This window comes from Corvus cornix, chromosome 3 (assembly GCF_000738735.6).
Source record: "Corvus cornix cornix isolate S_Up_H32 chromosome 3, ASM73873v5, whole genome shotgun sequence".
NCBI lineage: Eukaryota > Metazoa > Chordata > Aves > Passeriformes > Corvidae > Corvus > Corvus cornix.
Window position 1 is genome coordinate 15,386,159 of NC_047056.1, and position 23,609 is coordinate 15,409,767.

General features: G+C 39.6%; 1 protein-coding gene across 1 annotated transcript in view; it reads left to right on the plus strand.

Moving 5' to 3' along the window:
- Positions 1-336: 336 nt before the first annotated feature.
- The window catches only part of PPP1R21 (protein phosphatase 1 regulatory subunit 21), a 31,832-nt gene continuing 8,559 nt past the window's right edge, over positions 337-23,609 (plus strand). The window contains exons 1-17 of the mRNA XM_039569257.1: positions 337-520; positions 3,233-3,301; positions 3,725-3,871; positions 5,614-5,715; positions 6,408-6,572; positions 6,672-6,730; positions 9,125-9,219; positions 11,507-11,559; positions 13,574-13,723; positions 16,709-16,810; positions 16,888-16,976; positions 18,070-18,206; positions 18,849-18,941; positions 20,276-20,403; positions 20,775-20,927; positions 21,704-21,796; positions 22,942-23,175. Of these exons, the coding sequence (XP_039425191.1) occupies positions 458-520; positions 3,233-3,301; positions 3,725-3,871; positions 5,614-5,715; positions 6,408-6,572; positions 6,672-6,730; positions 9,125-9,219; positions 11,507-11,559; positions 13,574-13,723; positions 16,709-16,810; positions 16,888-16,976; positions 18,070-18,206; positions 18,849-18,941; positions 20,276-20,403; positions 20,775-20,927; positions 21,704-21,796; positions 22,942-23,175 (1,932 nt within the window). The 5' untranslated portion in view covers positions 337-457. The remainder of the gene's footprint in view (positions 521-3,232; positions 3,302-3,724; positions 3,872-5,613; positions 5,716-6,407; positions 6,573-6,671; positions 6,731-9,124; positions 9,220-11,506; positions 11,560-13,573; positions 13,724-16,708; positions 16,811-16,887; positions 16,977-18,069; positions 18,207-18,848; positions 18,942-20,275; positions 20,404-20,774; positions 20,928-21,703; positions 21,797-22,941; positions 23,176-23,609) is intronic.

The window sequence follows — 23,609 nt, forward strand, 5'->3', positions numbered from 1 at the left end:
GGTGCCCAAGCAGGGACGGCGCCGGGGCACCGGATCATCGCTCGCCGCTTTTCGCATCGCGATCATCACGACATGAACCCCTGGCCCCGGCCCCGCTCCCAGGCGAAGCTTTTTGGGCGGGCGGCGCCCCGTTAGCCCGGAGGCCGCGCGCGGCCCCGCAGCCGTCGCCATGGCAACGGCCGGTGACAGCGAGCGCCTCGCCGGTGTCACGTGACCAGGTCCTCGCGGCAGCCCCGCCCCCCTCCCGCCGCCATCTTGAAGTTGCGTCAAGATGGTGGCGCCGGCGGCTTAAAGCTCCGCCCCCCCGCCCCGCGCCGTTACGTCATCACGTTCCCGCCGCCCTGAACCCGGAAGTGCGTCTTCCCATTCGCAGGGCGTGCGGGGCCGGCGGGAGCGCCCGAGTCAAGCCGAGTCCGGCCCGAGCGGAGCCGAGTCCAACCGAGCCGGCGGGGCGGAGATGGCGGCGGCTGCGGCGGAGCTGCAGGGGAAGTACCAGAAGCTGGCCCAGGAGTACTCCAAGGTACCGGGCACCGGGGCCCGCCGCCCCTCGGCGCCGCTCGGGGCTGCAGCGCTGGTTTCCGCGGCAGCGGCCGGTGCTGGGGGCCCAGGGGTGCCGCCTCCGGGGGATGAGGCGGAGGCAGACTCGGGGCGGCGCGGGAGGTGGGGTTTGCAGGTGCCGGGGGAGCGCCGCGAGGGCAGAATGGCTTCGTCTGCAAGACATCCTGGAGTACAAACAGCGGGCTCAGCTGTGCCAGGGAAGTGAAATGACAGTGTTTTCCCTTATTCTCCGCTTCCCATTCGGGCACGAAACTTGGTTCTATCCGCTTGAGTGTGAGCATTTGCGAGGTCTCGGTCGTGCGTCTCACCCGTGTGAGCTCTCTGGGCGGTGCGTGTGGGAACTCGGCGCTGGCAGTGGTGCTTGCAGCGCCTTGGAAGTGAGCAGGACACTTGCTTCCGCACTTGCCTCTTGTCTGTCCCCGTTCTTCTGCCCTAGGTGGCTTTGCATCCTGTTTCTGGTGCTGCTTGACACAGGGTTTGCAAAGATTTGTAGCCCATAGTGGAGAAAGCCTTTCCTTTCCAAGGTGCCTGAGATGACTTCTAAAATAGTGGAGCCTTGCTTAATACGGAGCTCTTCATTCTTTCTTCTTTAATAAAAAGGAGACTGCTGGTCTTGAATGGCACAGTCCTTCAGCAGCCTTGGGGGAGAAAGGCAGCACTTTGGTTTTGTGTAGCCCAGCATCGGTGACTGGCACAAGGCACTTGTCTGTATTTGACACTTATCCCAGCTTACAGAACCATATGTCTTTAAATACTGTTCTCCTTGGAACTGCTATAAAAACACCATGTGTAGAATCTAAATTGTTCACAGATAGATATCCTTTTAAAGCTTCTACAAAATAATTTTAAGAAAATTTAATTTTTAACTTTGCATCTTTGTAGGTGTCAGAGTTCATATGTCTTGTTGTTTTATACAGAGGCTCTGTTATTCCTTGGAGATCAGTAGTGGCTGCGGATAAGATAATGGAGGGATTTTGGTGCTTGATTCCTGAGTGAGCATTTGAAATGTGGGCTTCTGACTACAGCTTCCAATAGTTCCAGCTGCTGGATCCTCTTTCTTTTAGTATCATGATGTCCCAAAGCTTTCTTTGAGCTTCATCGTGCACTTCTCAGCCTGTGGCACTTCCTTTATCCTTTGTGGGAGCTATTTTTTTCATCTCGTCCCATTTCTTGTGCAGTGCAGTTCATTGTGGGACTCCCCTTTGCAGAACCCTCTCCTCTTTGTGCACATGTTCAGTTGGCTGCTTGTTGTGTGCAAGTGGAAATGAAGAGTAGCCCTGGAGTAGCCTGTTCACTTAATGGTGCTGTGAAAGCCATGGAGAGAGGTGAACAAGAGTTTGACAGACTCAAGCAGTGCTGGGGGAAGTCCCTGCCAAAGGATTGCTTTTCCTCTCGGTTCACAGAGCAGTCCAGAAGGAGGATGAGGGGAAGAAGAGGCTCTGAAAGCACACAAGTTGCAGCTTCTGGCTCTCTCATGAAGGAATGGTCAAAAGGCTCTTGCAGCTTGTGGCAGCCTGTGTGTCTGGGGTCTGTGTGTGCAGCAGGACTGAGCTGCTTCGTTCTCTGCACCTGATGTGTTCCTGCAGCTGTGGCACAAAAACAGGTGTGGAAAACTACTGCACTGCTTTTTCTTGCTAGGGAAACCCCGTGCTTGGAAGTTTTTCCATGGTGCACTTGGAAGTTTCTTGTCTTACCTCTGTGATGCCTGAGCAGCACAGTGGGAATACTGCAGGGAAAACAGCTGTGTTTAACAATGACTTCTGACCTTTCAAATACACTCAGTCATCACACTGAAACAGTGAGCCATTGCTGTTTTACATTGAGCCTTGCCTTATATGCACCTGCCAGAGGTATTCCCAAACACTGTACAAACCCTTTTAATTTATATCTGCAACAGCTGGACTCACACATGTCAAATGTATACAAACTGCCTTTGAAGAAACCAGGATTGAAGCAATTTTCAAGGAATGGGAAGATGGAACTGTCGGTATCCTCATTGCTGCAGGGTAGAGGTACTCTGTGAAGTGACTGGGAAATAGATTTCTTGAGTATCACTTTTCACTGCAGTGATTTTAGCTCAGATTTTGTGTACTGTGTAAGTGAGGCTTAGAGGGCTTTTCCTTCTATGCTTTTTGTGCCTTTTTCTGTCAGTCTGTTCTCTCTGGATCATCTGCTGACACTGGTAATAAGTAATTTTGCATTAGAGTTCAACTTCTCTTGAATTGATACAGATTTTGACTTTGTGAGTCCTGCTTATGTTCCAGAACTGTTTATAAACAGTTTTGGGGAGAAGAGGGGAGACACACTGAGTATGACCAAGAACTTCATTAGTCAAGGACGAGGTTGCAACTTTTCCATATCCGGTCCTAGGTCTTGAAATCTTAACTATATTTAAGTAACTGGTCTTGAAAGGTATTTATTGAGTAAGAATTCTGTTCTATTTGACCAAAATGTTCAGGTGGTAAAGTAACTTCTTGTTTCTTGGCAAGTCAGGATATGAAATGGATACTTTTTTTCAACCTGATACCACTGCTATCTACCTGAAGAAAATACTTGAAAAAGCATTCACACCTGGTACTCTCCTGAGAGAATATGATGCCTTCTTCACTTTCTCATGAATAGCTTTTATTTATTCCCTTGTCTTGCATAGTTACTGGCATCTCTTGTTTTTCAGCTTCGTGCTCAGAACCAAGTCCTGAAAAAAGGAGTTGTAGATGAGCAAGCAAATTCTGCCTCATTGAAGGTAATCTCTAAAAACACCTCATGTCAGGTGTACTAAGCTGTGACAAAATAGGTAAACAGGGGTACTTCTTGCTAAAAAGTAATGTCAATAAAAGAATGAATAAGGGACTTGATTTTAGTAAAAGAATTTCTGTTTTGCAGCTAGCCCGTTGTTCTCTGTAAGTTCTGGCTTTGTAAAAGGGCAAGGTTGCTTCTAGTTGATTAATGTGTAGAATGAAATATCTACTTGAGTGTGGTCTGTGGGCAGCTCAAGGAAGTGAAATAACTTTTTTCAGTTTAGAAATGATACTTTCTGCCTCTTCAGCGTTTAAGTAGTGAAGTGATTTTCTAATTTGTTCTTGTTTTTAATGTGATACTACTTATCAAAAGCATGTGTAAAAATAAGTGCGAAAATTTTAAAATCAAATTTTTTTTTGTCATTCAGGAACAACTGAAGATGAAGGATCAATCACTAAGGAAACTGCAACAAGAAATGGACAGCTTGACCTTTCGAAATCAGCAACTTGCCAAGCGGGTGGAGCTACTTCAAGATGAACTTGCATTAAGTGAAGCTCGGGGCAAAAAGAACAAGGTATGTGCTGAAGGCAAAGAAAAACTTGCTTAGCAGATGTCTGCTCCTCACCTGTCAAAGCCTTATCCTGATTTTTAGCAGTAGGTATTTTGTGTCAAGGGTTGAGCTGAATGTTCTTGTCAGAACTTGTGTTATTACCTCATGTAAGTGAAAATACCCATGAAAAGGGTATCAATATATATAATACTTGCTGCGTATTTCTCTTCTAGTTTGTTAGCTGACTGATACTGAATTGCTGTCTTCCTTTATGGATGCTTATTGAATGTTCAAACAACTGGGAAATGCCTTGGAGCTCTGTGATTAGTCAGCTGCTATGCAGAAGGCTGATCACTCCTCATTTCCCATCCGCACCTCTTTGCTTTGGGATTTTGATGTTGGTAGTTAACTCTTCAGCCTGTGATCATAGCTGTTCTGTGTGAATCTTGTCAAATGCTTTGAAATCTAAATGTTTAGCTTGTATTCTGTCATTTCAAAATGACGGAATAATTTCAATACTGTGATCTTTCTGTGCCAAAATGCTTTCTGATTAAACCTAGCGATATCATATTCTGAGACCAGCTGTGTCTTCTGTAGGTAACATCAGAATTCCAGGGGTGGTGTGCTTGGACTTAGGTAATTCTCAAGCATCTCTTGCTACTTTCCTCATGAGGAAACCCCTCTTAATTACTGCTGTCTTTTCTTTTTGGTTACAGCTCTCAATGTGCTGTAGTTATCCGGAGTGACATTAAAGAAATCATTCAATTGATTAGTAATATGATCATCTTCCTTACTTTTCTCCTAAACTCTTGTCCATTTTTCTGCTGTCCAGTTCCTTAACAAGCATAATACATCTGACTACATTGTTCATGCACCACAACAGATTGTTCTTCCAAATGCAGTTTGACCCTTCTGTTCTTTTATTTCATATTGTGTAAGTTACTGTTTTGCTAGTTGTGTTTCCAAATTTTGAAGGACATCAGCCTGCCTGTAGCAGCTTTGCAAACCACTGCCACTGAGTTTTTCCCATTCATGTGTCAAAATGCACAGCTTTAGTTCCCTGATTTGTGTCAGAGTGCAATCTTTTTAGAAGGAGCAGAACATGTGCCCATATCTCAGGTGGAATTCACAGGCTGGCATCAAATGCAGAGGTGACTTAGCTGCCCTACCTGTCCCAAGCTCTTGAAGTTTGGTGTTGAGTTTAAATGCAAAGAGTCTCCCCTGTGTTTAATGACAATAATGCCTTTCTTCAGCAGTGTGGTGTATGGGATTCGCTGGTGGTCTGAGTCTTTGGGATTAAATGGGTGAAAAATGAGGAAACAGCAGAGGGATATCTGTAGAAAGACCCTGTGCTTTCCGTGCCACTTTGTGCTATAGCCTGCTGAGAGCAGCCTGGCTTACACCCGGACACTTGTGCCTTACACACAGCTGCCAAACCAACTGAGCCTGTGTGTGGAGGGTTTTGGTATCATGCAGGATTCCAGTGAATTCAGATGGACTGCTGCCCATCCACGTGATTCCCTGTGTGTGTGAATGGGACACCTGAGTGGAGGCTTTCCTTCGGCAGTGTTGTATCACTGTAGGGTAACAAGGGTGTGAAGGGAAGTGTGCTGCCTTGAGGCTGGTGCTCCATGCAGTATTCACACCTTCTGATATATCAGTGTCAGCAGGACATCTGCTCACGTGCCTCTTTTGGGAATTAGCTATGGGAACTATTCTCACTGACCTGGGATGTGGAGATAATAAGTGCATTTTGTTTCTCTTAGAAAAGTGTAGAATCGTCATCTCAGTTGAGTCAAGAACAGAAAAGTGTCTTCAATGAAGATCTTCAGAAAAAAATAGAAGAAAATGAGCGACTACATATACTTGTGAGTGAAATTTTGTTTAGCCTTTATTTTTGGTTCAGAAAGCTGGTGACACAAAGAAAGATACAGAAAGTAAAGTGCTGTCTGAAAATCTGGTGGGTTTAGAAGCTTCGTTGTATGCAAAGCAGCGGATGATATCAGGTAGTTTGTTTATAAAGATCTTCACTAGGCAAATTAGGTATTTTGACTTTGGATGTTTAAGACAGTGTGTGGAATCACATAATACATGTTTTCTCATTTCAATTTTTAACTTTTGGTGACAGCTGCCCTAATGAAAATAGCCTGGTACTGGATGGAAATTTCTTGTTAGTTCATAAACTGTTTCAGAATTTCTTTAAAGTATAAAATATTTTCTGCAAGTTGCCATAATTAAGTCAGGAATTGCTTTACCAAAATGGAATGCATTTCACTTTAAAAAACTTGAGAAAAACCTTATGGCTCAAGTTCAGTTTTTTGTGTGTCTGCTATTAGTCAGCAATATATTTAAAGAATGCTTGGTACTACAAAACTTTGTTTTTATTAAAGTACTTTATTCCTGAATCTTTTCTCTGTAAATAAAATAAAATTTCTGTTTGTCTGAGAACTAGTAATTGCTGTTAACCTGATCTGGCTAATGAAATTGGAGTGACTTATAGGACTGGATTCAGTAACAAAATGAAGCTTTTTTTTAAAGAGCTTTGCTTTTCTTCCTTTAGTTCTTTGAAGCAGATGAGCAGCACAAACGTTTAGAAGCAGAGCTGAGGAGTAGACTGGAGGTTTTGGAAACTGATGCTGCCCAGCACCAAGCTGTGGTGGACAGCTTAACGAAGAAGTACACAGAGACCATAGAAAAGCTGCAGAATGATAAAGCCAAATTAGAAGTAAGGAGTTTTTCCTCTTGCTTGCAAGTTTCAAAAGTTTGAAATGCAATGTCTTGCTGTGTCAGCACTTACATTGTGAGATTATCTTCTTGCATAAAGATCAAGTCTCAGACACTAGAAAGAGAAGCTAAGGACTGTAGGCTTCGAACTGAAGAGTGGTAAGTGTCTTTATTTCATATAATGAAAATTTCATTGATGTAAAGGAATAACTGCTGTAAAACATTAACTGGATTATTTTTTAAGGATAATACCTTTTAAAAAAAGAGTTAAAAAAAAAAAAGTCTTTGATAAAACTCAAATTATTTTATCATGAAGACAAGTCTGACCTGTGCGGGTCAAGCCTTCTTTTCCTTTTCTGTGTATGGAACTAGACAATTCCATGATTTCTGCTTTCAGTAAGAGCAGTTTTGTCTCCAAGCTTTTTAAATAGCAGTGATGTTGGTGAAAGCTTGAAGAATTTATTTGTAATGGAAAACCATAGAAAGTAAAAACTTGTATGAAACAAAGATATGTGAGTTTGTAAAAACTGCTTCTAAGAACAAAATCTGAGTATGCTCAGATATGCTGAGAGAACTGACTGAAAAGAGTTTCAAAAACCCCCCTCCACCGCAAAAGCTTCTTGAACAATTGTTTTTGTTTCAGGTATAATGTTCTCAGCTAGAATATTTGAAAGTTTTTATCAGAGAATTACATTGTTAGTTTTGGAATATTTTCGTTGTCTTGAAGACAAGTTGTAGAAAATGGGAAGTTGAGGACTGTGGGCCAAATCAAGTTAGGGTGTGTTTCTCTGAAGTTCATTAAGCTGCATTTTTTTAGAAGATATATGTGCAGCATAGATCTTTAATGTAATGAACAAGATGTGTAGTGAATGATCAGATGCAGAGTTCCTTCTTTCACGTGGTAACCCTGAAGTGTGTATTTTAATTATTTTGATAGATGTGAAGATACTCGAATCTAATAACTCCTCTAATACAAGTCAGGGTTTCACTAAAAATAACTTGCAAAAGAGGATGAAAGCTGTGTTTTGCTGCTGTTTGCTTTTTTTGTGGTGTTTGAACAACTGTAGTCCTAATCTGCTACTATTTGGTTCAGGCCTTGTCTATCATGTTTTATGATAACTGGGTATTGGTATCATTGTGAGAAGTTGTCCCTACTATTTTAAGTTATGCTATATTAAGTTTTTAAAAGTAATAAAGCCTGACACTTCATTTTAAACACTGAAATCACTGTCTGGTGAACACATGGCAGTATGTGTCTCTGAGAATACTGCCCTTCTGTTTTCCCTGCTCTGTCAGGGGAAGGGATCCGTTTGCCTCTGACACCCACACTTTACTCAGAAAAGCCAGGGGATATGAGACTTGACAGCCTGCATGTTTTGAAAATTAAAGGGCAGAATGTAAGGCCAAACATGTCAAACTACTTGTTTATCATTCCTGTACAGCATGAAAAGGAAGTACATTTTCAGTTTGTCTTGGAGTTCATTTTCTATCATGCTCACTGCTACTGCAGTACCTACTGTACAGTTTCTATGCAGTTTTGGAGCTGCTCTCCAAGAAAAATATTTGTTAATGTGCATGAGCTACTTATTGTCTGGTTTCTTCTTATCTTCCTTATCTATTTTGGATTATTTCGCCTTGTTAGACCTGATAAATTTCTGTGTATTAAATGTTGTAAAAAAGAAAAAAAGCCTGTCCCTTTGACACCTTCCCCCCCACCCTCCACTATATGTGCAGGAGTTCTAGATGTCAAATGGGAAGCAAAACAGTGAAGAATTTGGGGGCCTAAGCTGGGTAAGGTGTGGAATTTGGTCTGACTCAATAATGGAGTGTTCTTTCTAGACATATGTATATAATGCTGGAATATATTACTGTTCATCTCAGGAATCTATTCTAATTATGTTAGTAATCTTGATTACTTAGGTTCACTTGTATCTATACAGTCAAATGCAAGCAAAGAAAATTTAGAGAAAAATCACTTGAGAATGTATCAGAAACATAATTGTCAAGTCTTGTCAGAACAGGCAGTATCATAGCAGTGTTGAAATATGGGGTTTTGAAAAGCCTTTGAGGTATTTCAGATAGTGATGTGACATAGTTAACTGAACTATTGACAGCTCATTACCTGCTTATTGGAATACTGCATTGGATGCATAGTAACAAATTTGAAGGCCCATTTCCATTCCCATTCAAATTCTAGTAGAAGAAAATGCCTTCATACAGCTTATATAATAGTTGCACTATAGGAAAATAAGGTGAATTTTAACTCTGAAGTAAATTGAGCTTCTCGAGAAGGGAATTTAGGATTTACAAGTTTATGGTAACTTTCACTGCTTTTCTTAGGGATTAGGATTCAATGTTGTGTTAAATACGACGTAAAGGAGGACAGATGATTCCTACTGTATTATTTCTATCTGACTTCTAGAAGGATACAGATACTGATACACTCAAGGGATGCTTATAGTGAGATACTGTGTTGGTGATACAGATGAAATTTTAAAGGTTTACAATGTGTGTGTGTGTGTGTGGTTTTTTGTTTGTCTCTTTGTTATTTAGCCAGCAACAGCTAAAGAATCTTCAAGCAGCTTTGGGCAGTAGACTGGAAGAATCTCTATGCATAATTAATGAAAAAGTACCTTTTAATGACACAAGTACGTATTGCCTTGGTCTGGGTATCTTGTTTGATTTTTTGGGTATCCATCTGAAGGGAGTAGTCCTTGAGAACTAAAATGTATTAGCTGTAAGAAATGTTGGACATCTGAACAGACGCTTGGAGGTAACTAGTAAGTATTCCTAATACTTGTCATGATCTTCTTCAGTAATCCTAAAATACCAATTTTTTAGATATATAATGAAAATTGAAGCTTTTGGAGGCTTTTGAGTGATTTGCCAGTTCTATTGCTTAGTGTTGACAGAATATTGTAAACAATGAGGGAACACTGTCAATTTAATGGTTGCTTCATAAAGATTGGTTACGTATCTCAAAGAGTATTATTTTTGGCAGGGTATATTCAAGAGTTGCAGTAAGTCAAGGTGGGGATAAACTGGTAGCTGCAGAGATATTGCAGCAATAGTGGTCTGCACTTATTACTAAGTGGGAAATTTGTCAGGGTTTCTCATTGATCAGAAAACATAGAGAGTAGTTCTTACGTGAAGGGGGAAGAAGCCCTTTGAACCTTGGGACTTTTACCTGAAGCAATGTTTTTCTGCTTCCTTTCCAACTGCTACTAGATGAGCTGAAGTGCAGAGGATCCCCTGGAGTTAGGAGTGCTCAGCCTTTGCATGGCTTTGGTACAAGCATGGGTTAGTATGTGCTGGGTCAATGCTGTGCACTGTGTGCTTTCCTAAGTAGCTGAACACAAGGGTGGGCAGGCACTGCCTGGACTCTTCTGGACCCTTCAAGACCAGGAGGACCTGGAATAGTGAAAAAGCTGAAAGTAGCGAAGAAGGAGCAGAGAAGTGAAAACAGGCTTTTGAGTTTCTTGTATATTTCATTGGTAGCTTTTGCATTTTTCATTCCATTTAAAACCTGGCGACAATGTTTTAAATAGCCTTAGGTTCTCTAAAAGCTGATCTGGCAGGTGCTGCAGGGGTGAGTGTTCCAAGTTCTCCACTGGTTTGGCAATCCAGTGAGTCTTGGCTTAGGAGCACCAGATCATCATCTCTTTGGGAAATGTTGACTCCCATGCAGCGCATCATGCTTAGGTGTTGCTGCCTTGAACTGGTATTCTTTTCACTTCTCTCCTCTCACTTTGCCTGGCATCTGCTGCCTATTTCTACCTCTCTGGCTTCTTTAGCTCATATTTTTTTTTATAGGTGGTTGTCATTGTAGCAAGAACTTTGCTCAAATAATTTATCTGCTCACTCAGCTGCCATTGCATAATGCCTTTGCTTGTGTAGTAGACAACACTGCAAATAGAGAACATCTCTTTAGTGATAGATCAATGTAAGTCAGGAGATGTTTGTTTGCTGTGGATTCCAGCTGTCTTCCTATAGCCTCTGTAGCTGGCTTCAAGTGTAACTAGCAGCTAATTTCAGTAACAATCAAATGACTTCCTGACTGCTAAGCATGATTTCCAGAGTAGAAAAAAATTTCTGAAGCATTTAGTTAGAAGTAGGATTCAGTAATTTTGGACAGTTTTTTTTTTCCACTGAACATAACTACCTCTTCCCATGCGTTCATAGCCAAATGGGAATGACACAAAAGGAATGAGAAACTGTAAGTTTCCTTTGTCAGCAAATTTTAAACTAAACTGGTTGTTGTTAAACTGAATTGAGAATGGATGTGAACCCTTTCAAATCTCTAAGACTTTGTGAGCTGTTCTCTAGGTACAAATAGCCCTCTGCCCCTCTGAAAATTATGCCTGCTTGTAACTGAATAATCATTCTAGTTCTTTCTTGACTGGAGCAGAATGCTGAAATACATGGAGAGTACATCTTAGTCTGAATTGTCAATACGGCAAATATACAGGAGCTTTAAAAAAGTTCAAGCCATTAAAAATATTTTAGTCTTACTTGGCCCTCCTTGGTATGAAATTGGAATTTGAAGATAATCTTGAATTCTTTAAGTGTGATTTCTTTTAAAAGATTTTTTCACTCTTGATTGTGATGAGTACTGTTCTTTGGGCAAGAGGAGTCTGCTCTTATCTTCCAAATTCAGGGTCTTCAGAGGATTAAATTTGACTTACAATCTGAGGCAAATATTGAACTGCTTTCCCTCCGTTCTTAAGTGAAAACTTAAGAAGCTGTTCTTAAGTGAGGGTATTTAGGCCTACCTTATTGGAGTCAATTGTTTCTATCTCCTTAGTTAATATTGCTTACATAACCTGTGATACCCCTGCAATGACATTTTTTTTAAAAATCAGTATTTGCCAATAAATGTCTCTTAAAAGCCCCCACAATTTAACAAGTGCATATAACTCAATTTTTGTCCTGTAGGGTCTACTCGATACAATGCTCTGAATGTACCATTACACAACAGAAGGAATCAGGTAAGCCCTTCTTGTGGTTTCATGTGACTCTGTGCAACTTTCTACACAGATGCTGAAATAAAACCAGTCATTTTAGTACCTGAAATGGCAGAAGGTAGCCTGTCTTACTACTGTCATGATATTCTGGGGGCGTTTCTGCCCACTGAACCTCTGCACTTTTCCAGAGGTAGTGTAATTGTTCTTTTGTCAAGGAGTCTTACTAAAGTTATATGAAATATTCTTTTACTGGGTCCACCTGCAGTAAGCTAGAAGTTGGAACATTTCATTTTTAAAGTGGATTAAAGCTGCATTAGTTCAAAGGTCTTTTGTTGAAAAAAGGTAGGTTTGGTATCCTAAATTCCTTTTCCTCAAACTGAGCTTCTTCAGTCACATCACTTGAGCTCCAGAGAATGTATGCATTTGTAAACTGCACACTGGTGTGTGCACTAAAATGCCATATTAGTTAACATTACTTGTCACTAGTCACAATCCTTTCAAGGAATAAATCATGTCACTTTGAGATCGCTGCATGATTCGTTTACACTTTGTGGGATACTTGTTGCCAAAGCACCTCTTATTGCAGCAAAGTAACCCTTATACATTTAAATATTTTTAGAAAACAAACAGTTTCTGTTCACTACTGTAATTTCATGAGATTCCTTGGGAATGTTGTTTATTCAGTATTCAGAAATGAGCATTGGTTTTCTGTGAATGGCTGAATATTTTAAGGGTTTTTACAATAGCAAATCAGAAACCTGTATGCAATCAAAATTTTCCTGTGTTGCTACCACTGAGGATGGGCTCTACAGCACTGTGGGTGTTTCTTCTATTTGCTGGTATGTCTCAAGCCTTCAAGTTAGTGCATTCGGATGCTGCTGCAGAAAGATTTAAAATAGTTGCTTTCTCCATTTTTCAGAAGTGCCTATAAAGAGACCTTTTTCCTAATAATGTCTGCTGTGAGACCAGGTGACCTGCTGTTCAGTTTTGTGATGGAAATAGCCTTGAATTTCAGGTTGCTGCTGCTGAGTTCCAAGAAAAATCTGAATAACTGCATGGAGAGTTTCTCCTTTTACTATTTTCTGCCAGCACTATGTCAGGCAGCCTCATGCTTCAAGATCTGCAGTCTTGAAAATGTTCCAGGACAGATTTTTATGACTGGCTTTGCCAGTGGAGGCAAAATGCTGGTGTATTAGCACAGGCTGCAGTGTGAAGGATAGCAAAACAGTAATAGTGTCTGTTTTCCTTCCTTGCATAGCTAATTAACATACACAAACTGAGTATAATGGCTGCTTTAATTGCTTGCCACCATCCCAGATCCATAATCAAGATTGACCTGATTTAACAGTCCATTGAAGCATTAAGAGTACATCTCTGAAGGATAAGTTATTCTTGGCTGAAATGTCACTATAACCTTATTCTCTTCCTATAAGTCACAACAGAATATAGTTTTCTTCTCTCTTGAACTTATGTTCCATTCTGAATTAATTTCTTTGATACCTTCCTGCTGTACTAAAGCCACAGAACAGCCTTACTCATGAGCAGCAGCTCAGTTCTGTGCAGGAGAATAAGAATTGAGTGTTCCTGGTTAGAGAAGCAAACACCTTTAATTCTGGGAGAAAACATTGGTTTTTACTAATTAAATTGAGGTTTCCTTGCAACCAGGTGTTGAGCTGTTGTCAGCAATTACTCTGTTGTTCTTTGGAAATTTCAGACATGGTTTCTGTAGTTGTGCTGACCTCTAAGTGTTCTTGTGGCCTGCAAGTTTGAAAAACGCAGCAGAGGCAAAGCATCACCAGTTGTGTGAAATAAAAAGATACTTTGTTGTCAAAGAACAACAGTGCCCTTCTGTGTGGCATTGTAGTTCATGAATAAAAATTAAGTTAAACGTAATTGCTGCTGTGTATTTTAGGCTGAAATAGTAACAAGAAAGAAATTGGTGACAATGGTTTTTTGTATCCAAGCAGATGTTGGGTTTTTTTTTTCATATTTAAATAGATCCATGTCAAATACAGTCATTTTATAACTGTCTTTACAGCTGAAGCTGCGAGACCTTGCTGGCCAGGCCCTGGCTTTTGTACAAGAACTTGTAACAGCTCTCCTGAACTTCCACACATACACTGAGCAGAAGGTACAGATCTTCCCCATTGATTCTGCAACAGACACAATATCACCCTTAAATCAGAAGGTAAAGTTTACACACTTCAGCTACAAGTCTATTCAATTCGTTAGACTTTCATGAGTGACTGATCTTAGTCGTGGAATGCCATCAGTGTGTTCCTGAGAGCCAGCCTCTCCCGTGTGAGAAGTCTTTTCTGTTCTGTGAATTCTCTGAATGTGAGTGAGGTGTACCTGCAGAGAATCCTTCCCCTGTGCCTCTGCTAGAAGAGCAATATGATTATCAAATCAAAGCTTTGCTTTTTAATTGCTAAATTGAAGTGCATCTGTTGAAAGTTCAGCTGACTTGTTTTAAAATAATAATGCACAAATATTGCACTGCTAAATAGAGCTTGTTTTAGTTAATGCACTGGGGCATGGGAGATGTTGAGACAGAATCTGGTCTTAAACACTGTTTAAAGTGTTTAGCTGTAATGGTAAAAAAAGCATAGAAGGTAGGCTTATGAGGGAGAGAACGTGGACTCTCTTCCCTTGTCAAAAACCAACTTTATGGTCTGATTTTGGGCTACTTGTGTGAAGATCTTTCCTGTAAGTGTTCCAAAGCGTCAAGTTTGTAAAGTATGTTGAATTTAATATGAGAAATCTGACTCATCTCTTTTGACACAATTCCATGGAAAGACTTTCTGAGAGTATCATCCAGAAAATAACTGTGCACAAGGATTTTTGTGGGGATGCATATATGTGTGCTTTGGAACAAGTTGCATTAAGATCAGAGTTGACTTCATAGTTTAAAGGGATCTGTGAATATTTAAGTTACAGGGTGTATTTTATGATTCAGTCTGTAATTTCAGTTTAGTAGTTGGTAGGGCTCAGGCTTAAGGTACTGAGATGAGTTGTGGTTTGCATCCGTCAAATGGCTGCAGTGCATGTGGTGTCAATGTTAACTTCCACAAAACTTTCCTGTTCTTTGGAAAACCTCCTATAATCTCTTTGCAGGTAACAAATGTGATTGTGAAGGTGGTTATCCACTAGAGAAATCCCATTCTGTTTTTTGCCTTCTCAGTTGTTTCAACTATTTTAGTCAAAAATACTCTCCTGCAGAAATTCAGCATAGATACTAGTTTGAGAACATTTTCTTGCTCCTTCCACCAAATGCACTCAAAATGACATGTCCTTCTTGGGAAAATGATGTGGTTTTGTCATCTTTCAGATTTTTTATGGCAGGAATGGCTTCTGGTTTTTTTAATGTGGCCCAGTGTGGTGACTACATTCTCAGATACTGCTGCAGTTTACACTAAGGGAATAAAATCAGGTTTCCTAGACATCACTTCTCACAGATTTTTTTTTTTTTTCCCTGACTTCCTAGTTAACACTTCTTTGTTGGTTTTCAGCACAGTGGAAACATGCAACTTAATCAGAACTATAATTTCATTTTCCTTTTCTTATAATTGACTCTGATTCAGTAGTTCAGGCTTTGTTTTCGTAATTATGTCTCTTGTAGTCTGCCCCATTGTGTATTCATGACCTAATTCCCTCAGTGCATGCTACTTCTCAGGGCTTTTGCTGTGACTTTCCAGCACTGAAGCATCTTTTATTGCTCTCTGAAGCTGTAGTTGCTCCTGTATTTTTGATTAATTTGTCTATTTGCTTGGCAAGTGTTCTCAGTGTGATTTTTTTTTTTAATTTTTTTTTTTTAGCTACCCCACCAAGTTGGTCAATAACCTCCCCTTAATATGGTAGAGAAAATGAAACAAGTGTCAGGTAGTGGCTTAGCAGACTTGCACTGATTTATTTTTCCCCAACTCCAGGTCTTGTCTGGTGCTTTCAAGCTATTTTCCCCACCAAACACTCAAAGTAGATGTGGACAATTCCCTGCCAGGTTCAAGTATTCCTTTTCTCTTTAAGTGTTGGATTGCTGGGTTCCGCTGGGTCTACAGCATCGTGCTGGATAATTCAAGTCCTCTCTCTTGCAACACCAGCCAGGAGCATTCTGCATGTATTATTTCTTCCTCCTTAGATTTAGGAATTTTCCCTAATTCCATCCGGGTTTGTGCATGCATGGATGAGAGCTTAGCATCTCACTCTTCTTGTTAACACTGTGTTACTGCACTGTAATAATACAAGGAATAATTAAAATCTCTTGTATTCTGTTTGCCTGGGATCTTTAGCTGCTCTTGTGGTATAAATAATCAAAGGTGAAGGTATCTTTCTGTGGGGTAAAATAAAAACCAGGATTGCTTTTGACTACCTGTATTAATTTGTGGAAGAAGCTTTTTGTGATACTGAGGTACCAAAATGGAAAGCTGGTGGTGTTGTTACATTTTGATTGTGTGTAAGAGTACACATGATGTTCTCAGGTCTGCTTTTTTGAAGGCAAAATTAGCTGTAGGATTTAATTAAGCAATTTTTAGCAAAGTCAGGCAGGCCCACAAGGCCAAAGTTTGATTATTGCCCAAACCTGTCATAGTTTTAGGAGTTCTCCTGTGATTAGTTGGAGCTCTGTGCTTTGCATTGGCTCGTGTTGAAAACTGGACTGGTCACAGATAAAGAGACATCTCTTGCTGTCAGTTTGAACTTGGCTTTAGTTCTTCAGTACTTTGCACAGCATAGCTTTGCAAATGTTTGTGCTGATGGACAAGGCTGGGATCCAAACAACTTTTGGGAGGAAGGTGGGATAGTTTATTCTGGTGGCCAAACTGTGCATGGATCTAGCCTTAACTGGATGGAGTTGAGAAAGGAATGCAAGAATATTTAAAACTAAAAAGCGAGGGTTTGGTGTGCTGTGCATGGCAGTTAAAATGGGCCAGGATGCTGTGGCAAAGACCCAGGTGAGGTTTTGCCTGGACTTGCAGTACTTCTCACTTTCCCTCAAGGTGTGTTTTTGCCCTATAGAAGAGGTTGCTGTACATCACTGGACTGTTGTATCTCATTAATGAAATCTTAGGCATCGTTAAAGGTGACGGGGGCTTTGCCAAAATGTCCCGTTCAGTTGTTAAATTGAGAGAGTTCACACGAGCCGTGAGCAAGCACCATTTTAAAACCTCTCTGCCCTCAGTTCTCACAGTATCTCCATGAAAACGCTTCGTACGTTCGCCCTCTGGAGGAAGGAATGCTGCACTTGTTCAAGAGCATCACGGAGGATACTGTGACAGTCCTGGTAAGTTTTCCTCCTCTTAGCACGCAGGAAGATTTTTACAGAGCAAAACCACTTACCTGTTCTTTTTTTCCTTTCAGGAAACAACTGTGAAATTGAAAGCCTTCTCAGAACATTTAGCTTCCTACTTAGGCTTTTTAAGAAAGATTCTTCCTTATCAGTTAAAAAGGTACTTTTTATTTGATAGATCAAATTTAAAGGAGCTCTATCAGGCATGCAGCATTGTCAGCACCTACAACTGAAATATTAAGTCAAACCTTAAAACGCTTTGGCTTCTGCTCTGTATTAAAAGGCTGAACTCTTTTTTGTTTTTCTGTTTCTTTCTGTTTCTTTCTGTTTCTTTCTGTTTCTTTCTGTTTCTTTCTGTTTCTTTCTGTTTCTTTCTGTTTCTTTCTGTTTCTTTCTGTTTCTTTCTTTCTTCTGTTTCTTCTGTTTTCTTTCTGTTTCTTCTGTTCTTTCTGTTTCTTTCTGTTTCTTTCTGTTTCTTTCTGTTTCTTTCTGTTTCTTTCTGTTTCTTTCTGTTTCTTTCTGTTTCTTTCTGTTTCTTCACATTGTTTTCTAAACCTTGAGATTGGACATGGCTTTTTTAAGGCATTAGGACTACAAACATGTATTTTAAAGCCCCTTAACCCCCAACCCCCAGATGAGACTTTAAAAATATGTGCATCTTTCAGTCATGTTTCTTAATGTTATTCAATAGCATTGATACTATTCAGGTGTGATGCACTGAAACTGGTAATGCCTTGAGCTTCTCTGAGGGTTATTTATCATTCAGTAAATGTACCAATGTAGTAAAACTTGGCCAGGTGCACATCCCTTCTGCTGTGAAAATCTTTGTTCCTGAGTTGATCGAAGGGAGGTGAGTTATAGGTGCAAAGAACTGCTTTAAGAGAGGGTTTGGACTAAGGAAGAAGAAAAATCTTGATTTATGCCTCCTTTATACCTGTTCTCGTGCTCCTTAGGAAGCAAAAGAGAATTTATGTAGTAGAGGGAAAAGTCTTCAAACTTAAATTGCTGCAATGAGTTCCTTGCTGTGAGAGTAAGTCATTCCTGGCTTGTGACAGAAACACCTAAGTGTGGAGATGCACACAGTCATTTTCATGTATTGCTAACTTCCCCTATGTTAACCTTTCTAAAATAAATTCCTAGTCTGCTTTTGCTTTGGACTGGGGAGGTAGGGAACACTTACCTGCTCCAAAACTCATGAACTTGTTTTTTAAGACAATTGCTTGCTTTTAAAAAAATAATTCATATATTCCTAGTTTGGAAGAAGAGTGTGAGTCTTCTCTTTGCACAGCTGCTTTAAGAGCTAGAAATATGGAGCTGCACAGAGATATGAAAAGGTTGACTGCAGTCTTTGAGAAGCTACACACCTACGTCAGTCTTCTGGCCTTACCAAGTGAGTGTCAGTTCTGGCTTGACTGGTTACCCTGTGACTGGTTTTCTGTAGGTTTTTCTAGTATGACTTTGTGCCTTTTGTCATCTCTTAATTATGAAGTTGTTAATAAGCTACATTTTTATTACTAATCATCACTTCCAGCTCCTTGTCTTCATAACGTTATTATGAACTGTCATGGCAATGACTGAATAAAATGAGGTAAAGCCTTTGTGTGTATGTGTGTGGGGAAGCTATCTCCAAATGCATCCTGTAAACAGCCGTAGGAAATGGTTATTGTATAGATTCAGGTTATTTCAGTCTTCACCCTTTAGAAGGGCCCCGATGGTCTTTCCTGCAGCTGTGAACATGTCTTTCTGTATGTGTTGTTTTTGAGACCAAAACAATTGATTCTTATGGAATCTGAATAAAATCTAGGGACCTTGAAAGTCTTTCACATGCCTACTCTGGCAAAGTTGAATGTATGTACATTTGATATTGAAAGGGAAAATTTAAGTAAATGAATGAGTTATGACTCATACTCCATGCAAATGGTTCTAGTAGGTGGAAACTGAATTATTTTCAAAGCTAACTTTTTTCATTCATGGTCAAATCTTAGTGTTGTGGTTTTCTTTTCCTTCTTACCTTCTTACGTGGTACTCTTAGGTACAAGACCAGAAGGACTCCTTAGGACAAATTACAACTTTGTGTTTACAAACATTGCTGCAAGTCTTCATGGATTCCATGACATTTTAAAAGGTGAGAGTTGGGAATGTTGTTTTGTTTCAGCTTTGCTTCTTTCTGTTCAGCACAGCACATGTGTACTCTCTCTGTAACATATCGTATCATATCATATCATATGTGATAAATCTGGTTTGTTTTACCATTACCAGCTAAGAAACTAAACCTACTAACTACTTGTTTTAGACATTTATGCATGGTTTTTTCATTTTTCTGTTCTGTTAGCTTTGTTCTTCAGAGTTGCTGGATTATTTAACTGTGGCTCTCCAGATTTTCCTGAGCAGTATCGCTTTACTTTCTGAACTTCATTGCTCTGCTGAAACCAGCATACAGAATGGAATGCTGTGAAATGTACATATTTTCCCCTACATATGTGGCATTGACCTAGTACCTGCCTTCAAAGTGGAATTTTTCCTTCCTATCTTTAGGTTAATGAGTATTTTTAACATGAATATATAACTAAAACTTATGAGGAAGTCTGGGTTCTTTTTGAAACTTGACTTTCTCTGGAAAATGGCTTACCTTGCTTTTATCAGAACAGCATGGATATGTTATGTTTTCAGTGAAGTGATACTTGGTTATAACTTAGAATTTTAAAACTGATGTTCCTGTATGTCCTATAATTTCAGTACCATGTAGCTGTTCGTGGAGAGAAAATAATCGATAGAGATTTATTATATTTACTAGTCAGCTATTTAAAAATTAAGCTTTTATAATTTTAAGCAAAATTTTTTTTTCCTAAGAGCATGAATAGTATGGCCCCATTTTGCAGTGTCCTTGTTTAAAAAAACAAAGTTACATTAAAGATTGTACCTCAAACAAAATGAGACCCTAAGCCAAGAGTTTTGTAGCATAAGTTTAAAATACTTTCTACCTCTTAGTATGGTTACTATAATGCAAAGTCAACCCAACTTAAAAGGAAATACAGAAAATAAAAGTACTGAAGAAAACTGTCAGTAGGATTCATTAACTATCAACAGAAGTGCTGTGCTTAATGTCTCACATTCCTGTACTCCAGAATGTTTGATTTCTCTCATCTTTCTCAATCCCAACTAATTTTGAACTGTTTAAGATTACTTCAGATTATAATTTGTGGTGGTGATGAGCTGGGATTTCTCCATTCTGTAGCAATAGTACTCTGTTGTAAAATAGGTGCAAAATGTTCAGTTGTCAAACAATTACTTTTTTTTAAATTAGGCCAAATTGACAATGTTCTTACATGATAAATACTTGATTCTTTTTAAATTTTGGTGCTGTTGAAATTAATATATTTAGGCTAAGATGCTTTTGTGAGTGACTTTCACAAAGTTTTGTATTCTTAATTTGGCATAAATGTGCTTTTCCTTTTCCAGATATTTCCAAGCACTATAGTCAGAAAGCTACTTTAGAACAGGATGTTCCAACTGCCACACAGAAACTCATAACTACAAATGACTGTATTTTATCCTCTGTTGCTGCTTTAACAAATGGAGCAGGCAAGGTAATGGATATTTTTGTTTCATATGATTCCCTAACTTGTGCAGGTTTTTAAGAAAAAAAAAAAAGCATAGCTGAATGATTCAGAAAATCTCTGTGTGCCTCTGATATTAATGATCTATAGCGTCAGGTTGATTCTTACAATGTTTTCAGGCTATGAGTTAAAAACAACTGAGTGAGTGATAAAAGCAGATACTGTGAAGAGGATGCTTTGTGTTAGTGAGATCTAAGTTACATGGAAGAGCCTGTAGCTTGTTTCAAAGTCTTGTTATGAAGTCCAGTTTCACTGAATACTTGTCTTTTGAAAGAGTAATTGCTCCAAAGAATCTTTCTGGTCAACTTAATTCAAAAAGCCACTTCTCTTGATGTGTCTAGATGGCCTCGTTCTTTAGCAACAACTTGGATCACTTCACCACCTCGCTGAGTTATGGCCCTAAGGGAGGAACAGAGTTCATCAGCCCTCTCTCAGCTGAGTGCATGCTGCAGTACAAGAAGAAGGCAGCTGCTTACATGAAGTCTTTGAAGAAGGTTTGTTCAGCCAGCATGCTTGCACAGAGAGAGCGCAGCTCTGTAGATAGTTGGTTATGCCAAAGAGAATACAAACTAAGGATTTGCAGTATTTGGAATGGAAGAGATTCTCTGAATGACAGTTTTTGGCTGAGGAAATGAAACCCTGAGTGCAATAATGCTACTGAGAACTTTAAAGACCATAGTTGCCCTCAGAACTAAGGGTATGTGCCAATTCTGCCATTACCCATTTCCACTAATTATTTCTGTGCCAAGACTCCAAGGAGAAGGGTGGCTGCCTATTTAAATTTCCTCCCGTATTCACGAGGAATATGGAGTGAATGCTATTATATTCTTACATTTGCATTCGCTGGAAGACAGTGGAGAGCAGTAGGGGGAAAAAAGACAGCTGAAAAGGAGGTATCCTGGAGAAAATGTGCTGAACCAAAAAACTGAATGCTGCCAGGTTTCCCTCTTGTCCCCATTAAAATTGACAATTAAGTGATGGTGTGCTTAGCAGTTGTTACTAAATCACTGTCTGTAAAGAGGACCTTAAGATGCCTTTGATCATTAATTAACACTTGGAGTTTTCTGAGCACTTTTTAATCAATTGTACTTTTTGGAGCAGTATTTCCTGTGAGCTCAAACCATTTTTTCCTACTGCCTGGTAAGCACTTGCAACATGGTTTTTTTTCCTTTTACTAAAGTAAGGAAAGTAGTAAGAAAATAAAAGTAGAATGCTTGTTCTCATCTAGTGTGTAATATGTTTTGAGAGGGTTTTTTTGATTCTTCTGCAGCCTTGTGCAGATTCAGTGCCTTATGAAGAGGCTTTAGCCAATCGCAGAGTTCTCCTGAGTTCTACAGAAAGCAGAGAAGGTCTTGCACAGCAGGTATTCTGGTGTACATTGTACTAACATATATGGTAGTGTATTTTGTAAAGCTAAAGTTGTATCAAAGTCTCCACATATCTATGTCTGTGGTCATTTGTAGGTATATATGAATATGCTGAACCTTAAAATTGGACTGTAGATGTCTTGTAGAGTTTTGAAAGTAAAACTTACCCATATCAGGCTGAGTTGTCTGCAGAATGTATATGCAGATAGATATAGGAGGCAGGATTATGCCATTGGTATCTTCATTTGGAAATACAAGAAGACAGGTAATCTTTAATAATTCAATTAAATGCAAAATAAAGACAGGAATAAGGACTACTGAAGGCATTAATTTTTAATGTTGTGTACTGTTTTAAGTCCTCTTTTGGACTATGCAGGAATTACTGGCACTGGTTAAGAGCAGTGATTTTTCTTTTCAGTTAGAGTAATAGATTACAGTTTGTCTTCCAGTATGCCTATGTATTTTTTTTTTCTGGAAGGTGAAGCAGGGTGGGCAACATGGTATTTAAAAGGCCTACACAGTTTGTCTATTGCTTCATATGGATGAGAATAGCTAGCTAATACTGACACTTCTTTATTGTATACTCAGCCTGTGCTTGACTCATTGTTATTGAACTGTTACAGAAGCAAATACTTCGGTGATTTTTTTTTTGCAGTGGCCAATATTCTAAGTGTATTAGTAGGAGTGAACTGAATTTCAGCAGAAATGTGCAGTGATTGGATGTGTTCTGTTCCGTAGTTGTTTTCTTACCTGGACAAAGTGGGTGGCTCTGTCTGTGTGAGGTGGGACAGCTGGGAAGGGTGAGTTTGCCTTTCTAGTATAGGAAAAGGTAGTGATAGTGCCAGGTACACATCTTTCAAGTTCTTATGAAATTCTTCCCTGCTTTGATTTTTTTAGGATAGGATGTTGCCAGTTTTATGAGCTTTACCTTTGTAATGCGTGTTTCAAACCAGTTAAATCACATGGCCATTTTTGATAAAGAACCACAGCTAAGCACACAGCTCAAAACAGTTTACCTGCTGCACTTTGTTAGCTCACATATGTAATGGTTTAAAATAATACTGTCCTCAAACATTTCCTGTGTGTGGCTTTTTTTCTCCCTGGGTTCAATAACCTGGACTGTAAACTTTCTCTCCTAAAGGTCCAGCAGAGTTTGGAGAAAATTGCAAAACTTGAACAAGAAAAGGAACACTGGATGTTGGAGGCCCAGCTAGCTAAAATAAAGCTAGAGAAAGAAAACCAAAAACTGAAGAACTCTCTTAGTGGACATTTAACTGACACTATCCGGGAGCATTCTGTTTTGCCAAATGTAGCAGAACAAAAGAAGGAAACCACAGAAAAGAGTCTGAGGGAACCTATTAAGAGCACTAGTCTGGTAAGTGACTTTTCCCTTCAATAGAGAAAATTCCACTTTCTTTAGTAGCAGTGCTGTTTGATCAGTGGAACACTAAAAATGAAAGCCTTTTGACTGTGTTGAAAAGCATTCACTCTTGGGGTCCTTGTATTTGCAAAGCTGCTTGCAAATGCTTTCTGCAGAGTTTGGCACTTCTTGGCTTTTGAGACTTCGTTCGCTGTCTTTAGTATTGTGGTGATATTTTTGTAGTTCTGTACTTCTGTAACTGAGGGGGGAAATAATAGGTGCTTAACCTCTAGATTTGTCAGTAGTTAGGAAACCTTGCAAGTGGTGTATATTTGGGGTTGGGCCTGTGTTTCCAATACTTTTGTTCATCTCTAGGTATGTTAAAGCAAATGGAAGTAGGTAGGTAGTGTTTGTAAATGGGTTTGAAGACTTACTAGGGTCAGTTTGGG